The 8,803-nt window shown below is 53.1% G+C and overlaps 1 protein-coding gene across 1 annotated transcript in view; it reads right to left on the minus strand.

Annotated features, from left to right (window-relative positions):
* PDLIM4 (PDZ and LIM domain 4) overlaps positions 1-1,242 on the minus strand; it is a 40,430-nt gene extending 39,188 nt beyond the window's left edge. Inside the window, exon 1 of the mRNA XM_027468660.3 lies at positions 1,025-1,242. Coding sequence (XP_027324461.1) covers positions 1,025-1,117 — 93 coding nt within the window. The 5' untranslated portion in view covers positions 1,118-1,242. The remainder of the gene's footprint in view (positions 1-1,024) is intronic.
* Between the last annotated feature and the right edge of the window lie 7,561 nt (positions 1,243-8,803).

Below are 8,803 nucleotides of genomic sequence, written 5' to 3' on the forward strand. Positions count from 1 at the left end.
CTCCCAACCACATCTCTGCACAGCCCAGCTCCCAGAGCCCATGCCCACCCCCAGCCTCCCTAATTCTGCCCCTTTGGGCATTATTTCCAAACCAGCACCATCTTTACCCAAAGTAAAGCCGGCCAGAGGGGCGTTATACTCACACCTCCTGGGTTTGCTGAATCCACTTTGGGCCAGCGCTTGGCTATGCAAAAGCAGAGTTTTTTCTTGCTTAACGTTAAACCAAACTTTCCAAACTAACAGCCGAGCAGGCTCCCTCCTCTAAATTCAGATATTCCTCTCTGCAGCAGACAGGCTCGTACAGACACCCAGGTTCTGTGCTCAGTTGCAATAAAACCCCACGTGGCTGGGGGTTTGGGGAGCTGCTGTGCCCACCTCCCCAGGGGCACCCACACCAGAGCTGGGTGCCCGAGCCCCCCAGGGGCAGCAGCCTGCACCCCAGTCCTTCCCAAATCCATCTCCCCCCCCTTTTCTCCACTTTATACCTTCACAACCCAACCCCACTGGGCCACCTGAGTGGGGGCTGTCCGGAATAAAACCAACCCCACAAAGCTGGGCAGTGGGCACTGCAGGGCTCCAACACAGCCCCAGGTCCTTTTAAAGGTGCCTTCCTCCCCAGCTTTCTTTACAGCTCAGGGTAAATATTTTCCACTTTCTGTCACGCCTTTGGCCGGGGAACGAAGAGATGGCAGAGGGCTTTTGTGCGCCAGGAGGGCAGCTCAACGCTACAGCCACCCCGCGAACCGCCCGATCCCCCCCACGTCCAGCAAAAACCCCCGAAACCCCGCAGCCCAGCGGGGGGGGGGGAAGCTCAGCGGCACCCCTGCACCCTCCGCCCAGCACCCCCCGACCCCAAAGCACAAAGCCGAGCTGCCCAAACGAGAAGCCCCCAGCGCGCAGCCCCGCGCCCTGCGCCCCCCGACGGCTCCGCGCCCTGCGCCCCCCGGAGCCCCCGGTGCCCCCCGACCCCCAGCAGCGGGGGGAGAGGCTGCAGACCCCGCAGACCCCCCGGCCCCCAGCTCACCCTGGAGATGGTGAGGGGCGTGCTGAAGTCCTTGCCGCCCACCAGACGGAAACCCCATGGCGAGGGGCCGCGCAGGGCCACCGAGTGGGGCATGGTGGTGGCGGTGGCACCGGGGGTAGGGGGGGGGGTCCGTAGCGCTGCGCTCCTGCTCCGGCTCCGCTCCGCGCCGCCGCCGCAGCCCTTAAAGCTTCGCCCAGCCCCGGGACGGCCCCGATGGGGGGGTGAAGGGGGGGAGAGGCGGGCCGCGGGGGCGGGTCCGGCCCCGACGGGGCGGGAGCGGCGGGCGGGGGGCCCGGGGCCGGGAGGCGGAGGGGAGGGGGGCGGCCCCGGGAGCCTCCATCCCCCCTGAATCCCCTCCATCCTCCCTGCATCCCCTCCATTGCCCTCACATTCCCCCCATGCCCCCTACACCCCCTCCATCCCCCCCATGCTCCCCGCATCTCCTCCATCCCCCCCACATCTCCTCCATCCCCCCCACATCCCTCTACGCCCCCCACATCCCCTTCACATCCCCTCCATCCCCTCCATGCCCCCCATATCCCCTCCATCCCCCTCGCATCCCCCCCCCCCAGCTCTCGTTTCTGACGCTCCGAAGGGGCCCCGGCGGCGCCCCCCCCGCTGCCCCAGCGGTCATGGAGTGGGGTGGGGGGCTCAGTCCTGGCACCCCCCACCCCGGGCAGGTCGGCTGGGCTCTGGTTTGGTTTTGGGGTGGCTGCTTGGGGGTGTGCGGTCCCCGTGTGCACTGTGGCACGCACCCTGGCTGCCCCCCAGCAGCACATGACGAAATTTGTGATGTTCCAGTAAAACCAGAGGCGTTATGCTGTCCACCACTGGTGTCTGGAAGGATACTCCAAACAGAATGACCAACTTGGGTCACAGCAGCTTGGGAAACCTCCACACCAGCCCGTGGAGGGGGTCCCAGGTGGCCAGGGCAGTGTCAGACCCCACGGTGCAGCCGCTTCCCACTGGCCGAGTGGTGTGGGGCCACCACGGGGCTGCCACCCAATGCGCTGCCTGCCCCAGACGAGCACCCGTGGGGGCACCCAGGGGATGCTGGTGCTGCAGAGGGTGTCCAGAGGCACGGAGGTGGGGTGGGTGAAGCGATGGGCACAGCTGATCAGGTCCCTGCTGAAAATTGGGGTGCGAGAGAGACCTGGGCTTGGGAAACCCCGCTCTGCCTGGGCAGGGCTGGGCCGAAATTCCCTGCTTCCAAACAGCACCGAACAAAGGAGGCATTGTTGGAAAAGTCCACTTTTGCGAAGTAGCTTCGTGTTGCCCGGTTTCTGCGACTTTGATTTATGTGCTGCTCGCTGTGAAATGTTTCTGCGCGTGTTTGCTCGTGCCATAGGAGGGTTTGTCTGAGGCTGCCGTGCCCGGGTTCTCCAGGGGAATTTGGTCTTGGCCGGGGTGGGAACTGCGGCATTTAACCGCGGGCTCTGGGGCAGCCCCGTGATTTAGCAACCTGAGCACTGCAAGCACGTATTATGAGCCCCAAATACAATAAGTTTTGTTCGCCTTGATGGAAACAGACCTACAGGAGAAGAGCTGAGACGCAGCTGGGACCAGCCGGGCTTTTACCCATCCTCTTTGTCCCATGCAGGCGGGTGCCTCCACCGCGCACGCAGGCTGCGAACGCTCACTTTTGTCTGTGCGAGGGCTGATGAATCATGCCTCATTCCTGCATGATATCACAGGGCTGCAGAAGGCTGCGGGGAGGCTGGCCCGAGGTTTCCTCGCTCGCTTCCCAGCTGAGCCCCGACATTCGCCTCGCAGGGGGCTGGAGGCACAGCTCGGGTCCCCCCTGTCCTGCTCAGGGGGCAGGAGCAGCGTGCGGCCCCGCGGGGCTGAGCCAGGCAGTGCTGCCCTCGTTCCGACAAAGAAAAATTCTTTTATTTCAGGAAACTAAGCCTGCTGTAAAGTGAGAGCGATGCCAACAGGGAAAAGGCAAAGCGCAGAGACAAACGGAGCTGCTGATCCGTGTGGTGCCGGCGATGGCCAGGGCTTTATTTCCGTGGTGGTTTCTAAAATGCAGCCTGCCCGTGAGTGGCAGGCACAGCAGCCTGCTGGGGTTTAAAAGCAATTTGTTGGCATGGGAAGTCGCCGATCAGAACGCAGAGCCCCCCGCTATTAAAGTATTCGTTTCGGAAATCTGCTGAAAAAGCTGCTGACTTCAGGACAGTTTCTCTTCAAGGCCTCTTGAATGCTCAGCCGAGGCTGCCCCTCACGTAACGTTAAGGCTGATGGAAAAGGTAACCCAAGTAAAATACAATGGGAATCAGCCAAATCAGTTTGAACTTGTGGGTGTGCTTATTCCAAATTAAATTCCGTTCCAAAATGCATTAAACCGAGCTGAAGTGGAGCCAGTTTTAGTCTGAATAAAAGTATCTGCAGTGGAATTCCTCCTGCTGGAAAGTGTCCATGTGTAGACCAGCCCTCGGATCGGAGAACTGCATCAGGAATTCATTTGGTACCCCTCTATCACCGGTGGGTTTTTTCAAGGTTTTTGGGAATGAGACCACTAGCTGAAGAGCCCCACTTTCCCCAGGCGCCTCGTTTCCTCCCGTTGCTCCCACACCTTCCCACATGTGCTTCTGAGAAAGCCAGCACAGCTCTGCAGCCCGAAAAGGGCCCGGTCATTTTGGGGGAACAAAAGCGGACTCAGCGATTTCTATTTCTTTGTTTCTCCTAACGTGATAACTTTTAAGCTGTACTTTAAGTCACTTCCAGAACTGAGTTCTACTTCTGGAACAGAAATGACAGAATCACCAGAAGATGATAGGGATCTTGCTGCGGGAGCAAGCCGTAACATTAAGCTAATGACACCCTATCTCCAACATGTTCCTTCTGCCGAGTGCTGAAACTCTATAGCAAGCTCTAACAAAGACCACGCATTACTCAAAAGAAAGGTCAAATGTTTTCATGAATTCAATCTCATCACTCCATTTGCTGTGTTTTTTTTTCCCCCCCAGTATTTCTCTCTGTGTATGTTTCCAGTGTTTTTCCACCCCGCAGCCTTATCGCCTCCCTGTTTCTTTTTAGAGTATTTCATTCGGGCTCTCCTTTGCCACGGGGGTCACTGTCTGCTTCCTGCCTTTGTTATCACAGACTGACTGGGTAAACCGTGCATCTCCAGCTCTGTGCTCCCTGTTGAACCACCACTCAGCTTTTCCATTTGCCACCCCCCCGACATCTCACAGAGGTCCCAATAACAACCCCCCAAAAAAGTTTTGGAATATCTGCCCACACAGGAGTGATTTCTGGTGTCCTTACAGCCTGATGGTTCTCCTCCAGGCCAGGAGGCTCTCCTGCTCTGCAGGTCACCTTCTTCTGGACTGGGGCTGCTTCTCCTCAGAGCAGTTGCAGGAGGCTGGAAGTCAGCCACGGGTCCTCTCTAGCTGGAGGCTTTGCACTGGCCCCAGGTCTACCAAAAATATTCCATTTTCATACTGTGAAAAAAATACCCAATATTTAGTGCAAATTCAATAAATTACTGCATTTGTCAGAGATCTGCAAAAGGCTTGCTAAGTTCAAGCTTCTTCATTTTTTTGGAGTTTAAGGTAGAATTCAGCCTCTTGATGGATCTTTTTTTGATGTGGGGGCCTATAAATCTCTACATTGGTCACCAGAGCAGGGGAATCCCTCCTGGCTGCATGCAGCTCAGCTTGACAAGTTGCTCAACATTTCTGCATTATTCCTGTAGGCATAGCTTGGGTTTCCAAGTGGCTTCATGGCTCTCGTGTTGGTTCACCGCTAACTCCCCTAACCCAGCACCGTCGCCTTCCAGAACCACCCAAACTCTTGTGGGGTCCCCAGTGTGAATGCTGACACATGGAATATCTGTGATTACGTTTTCTGCCTCTCCATTTCTAGCCAGAGTACGTTTCACTGCACAATTAACTATTCAACGAGACTACATGACCTGGAACAGGGAATGTGCTCGGAATTACACTTTTCACTCATCCGTCCGTCGTGCCCAATTTCCCCGTTAGAAGGGACACCTCTGGAAATGCCAGCGCAGCACCGTGGTGGCGCGGCGGTGATGGAAGGTCTGAGAAGTGACAAGCTGATTATTTGGTGCTAATGCAAATTATTAAACTGCAACGAGTTCAGTAAGGGTTCACTTGGCAGGTCCATTCCTTGCATGGAAAGCTAGCGGTAAAAACATTAACCCAACTTGTGCTCAGTGCCCCCCGAGCCACCCAGGGGCCACAGCTGCAAGCCACAGGGGACCTGGAGCAGTGCAGCCAAATGCAGGAGGGGACTGATGCTGCCGAGCCCTTCCGAGCCTCCTGTGGTGCCTCTGTGACCGATCACGAGGGTAAAAAATAAAGGAAATGGTGCAAAGGTGGTGAGTGCAACGGGGCTGAGTCGGGAGCCTCCTCCTCGGCAGCCACACACGTTACATGGAGCTGCACCTCTGCAGGCACCCTCCACTATATGCTGGGAGGTGCAGCTCCCCACCTTGCTCGTTTAGGTAGCGAGCTCCTATGTGATGAAAAGTTCATTTTAATGTGACATTCATCACGTTCTGAAATACTTCTTGCAGTTTATTTGCCCAGAGGTTCCAGATGAATGACTGCTCTGAAAGAGCTCCTGTTACACCGACGTCTGATGTAGCATGTGTAAAATTCCAAGCTCCGCTTAATTTTATCACCTGAGAATTAGAATGCCTCTGTCATTAAGGTAAGGAAAATATTTTTATAGCTCCCTTTGTTTCAGCTCATGGTATTTACCCTAGGCATGAGATCTTTCTCTTTCAGTGTGGCAGCTGTTGGAAATATTTTAAAATAATGTACCTACATGTTTTGCGGGATGCACTTTTTGGTCCTTAAAAATATCTATATTTCATTTTTAAATGAAGGTGGGAATCTAACAGGGTTCCCTAGCTGTGCAGGGAATGATTAATAATGTCTCCTTAGACCATTTCTGAGCAGTTTAACGCAGACACTGGGCATTTAAAAGCAGTGCTGAGCAGCACGCTGGGTGCTCGCCTGTGGGCTGGACGTCCCAGCAGTTGCACTCCCATTTAAAAACAGGTCTTGTGCTGGAAATTCAGTTGTTGGGAGTTTTCGTTTGTACGTTCCGACACTGGCTGTTCCTCTCATTATTTGTGATTGGAAACAGTCCCTGGAAATGATGCTGATTACACGAATTCAAAATTCTTGTGGGAGTGAAGACTCCAAGCAAAGTTTCATGGCATTTGTGCAGCTGTGGTTTAATTTGCCCTCCCAGTAGTCAGTGTTTCTCAGAGTATAACCTTTCATGCATTAATCAGCCGTGCTTGACAGTTTCATCTTAATTTCCATTTCCCCTGCCTAAATTAGCACTTTCTGGTGCCTTTCTAACCCTGTGGGACCTTCTCCATATTCATGTACAACAAATTCTTAAGGGTTTTGGTTTATTTCTTTACTTAATAATTAAAAAAATCCGAGCTATCCAAAGAACAACATCCTGTGAAAACATTTAATTTTGAAACTCATTATTTGGATTAAGTCGAGGCAAATCTCAACCCTATGGCAGATTTGACTGCCGGTTTGAAAAGGATTACTTAATTTATAGGCTTTGCAGAATCTCTCAGATCTGAGCTATTATTTTGGTTTTTGAAAGTTCCTTGGCTAGTGCCCAAGTGTTGGAAGCTGTCATTCTGAATTCCGTTTAATTCATTTGTTTGTCTAAATCATTTATAAAAAGTTTATCTCACACATCTAGGCATCCCACAGAGAAAAAAAAAATGAGCTGTGATATAAATCATTAGGGTAATGAAAGAACTCTAGGCAGTCCGGTACAGTCCTTGTTCTGTAACCAGCCGCAGGTGTGGAGGGCTGCTGCCTCCAAAGGCTGTGTAGATTTGCAGGTTTTTACAGAGAAAACTGTGTGAGGAGGTGTGCTGTGTGTGGTTGCTGCTGCATCCCAAGGCTTTGTATCTTTGTAGGATTTTACAGAGAAAACTGTGCGAGGAGGTGGGCTGTGTGTGGTTGCTGCTGCCACCAAAGGCTCTCAGACTCTGCAGCACAAGCAGATTCGTGGTAGGGCCCAGGAGATCCTTTTTTCTTTTCAAAATGTGCTCAGGAGGTGAAAAGCAAGACCACTGGCAGATGTAAAACGCGGTTTGCTCTGTCGTCATGACAAATGGTGGTGAGATAACATCTACGTGCCCTTCCAGTCCTTGCTCATCGGGCCGCCAGCCACTTACCAGAGCTTCGTGTGGTTGGGATGAATCCCTGCCTCCGAACCCATGCAGACTAAACACGAGATAAGGCCGGCAGATGGGTTTCCCGGCAGGGAGCACCGGGAGGCAGCGACACGGCGATTGTGGGAGCACAGCAGCAGCCTGTCCTCGAGAAAGGGCAGCCCCAAGGAAGGCCGCGAGGAGGACAAGGCGGCTTTTCAGGGCTGATGGGAAGCTCACAGAATGTTCCCTTGTACTTCTCAGAAGCTAAGCACAGTCTTTTTGAATTAAAACTTTGCTGGTTCCCGTTGGTTTTGCTGTAAAATGAATTGGCTCCGTGTTCTCCCCACTCTGCTCCAGAGCACATGGATGAAGGATGCACGTGAGCCAGGCTCCCCTGCCGGCACCGTGCGCCCTGTGACTGATGAGCCCCAGGTGGGAAAACAATGAGAAACGCTGGCATAACACTGCAAGAAGATGAGATTAGAAGCGATCTGCTTCTTCTGTAAGGCTAATTGTTCCCATTATGGGATTAAACTGACTGATTCTCTGTCAGAAGCAGCGCCGGGAAGAACAAAGTGAAAACCCCACGCGTAACGCGAGCCCGTGCACCGTGCACACTCCAACTTCTGTGTTTTGTTCTTGTAAAATCCTGACAGACGTCAGCTGCTGGGGTGTTCTGCAAACAAACTCAATACATCTTTATTATCATTATTTCACGTGGTAGGAAGCAAGCAATCGCAACTATTCTGCAGATAGGTTCATGCCTTTCTTCAGGATTTCAGCATTTATCATCGAGCTCTGGACCCCATTGATAGTGGTGCTTCCTTTTTTGGGTGTTGTGCCGCTACAGAATGCAGACAACTGGAGAAAATTAAGCTGAATGTTCCCAATTTCTGCAGGTCAAGGAAAGTTTGCCTTTTATCGTTCAGAGATAAGTTCAGCAAACTCACTGTTTTTGAAAGGCTGAGTTCCACAGATGCCGTATTTAAGCCTCAGGAATCACGGAGGTTTCTGTAGGTGGATTTCACAGAACCTTTCCAATCCATTCCAGAATATTGCGCAGCCTTTTCCTGACAGGGACAGAGGGGAAAAACAAGCTAAAAAACGGGGCAATGAGCCATGCGATCGCTTGTCCCCGTGCAGCCTGCCAGGATTAACGCAGGCCAGTTCATCAGCTGCTGAGGGTGTGATACCAGGACACGTGCAGTCCCTGTCTGTACCATCACAGAGGCTTTTCCCGTCCCCTCAGGCTCTTCATCGCTTGTAGGGCTTTCACAGAAGTTACCTACAGAGGCACAAGCATCCTCAGGCCTCAGCTGAGCACCACTCACAGGCACAGCACCACTTTTTTGTTGCCTTGTGTGAACTGGAGCAAACATCCCCTGGGACAGTATGGAAAAAGCAGAGCATATTTGGCGGGGTTTATGCTGGGTATGAGAGGCGTGCTTAACAAGTCAAACTCTCCCCGTTTCCTCACTTCATTGGGTTGCTGGAGGAGGATTTCCAAAGTATCTTTTGAAAAATATTTTGCTTGATCTTCGAGGTGAAACTCTACGAGGTGCTCAGGCTGGACTGAAGGAAAAATGTCCATCATTCCCTAGGATTAA

This window comes from Anas platyrhynchos, chromosome 14 (genome assembly GCF_047663525.1).
Source record: "Anas platyrhynchos isolate ZD024472 breed Pekin duck chromosome 14, IASCAAS_PekinDuck_T2T, whole genome shotgun sequence".
Lineage (NCBI taxonomy): Eukaryota > Metazoa > Chordata > Aves > Anseriformes > Anatidae > Anas > Anas platyrhynchos.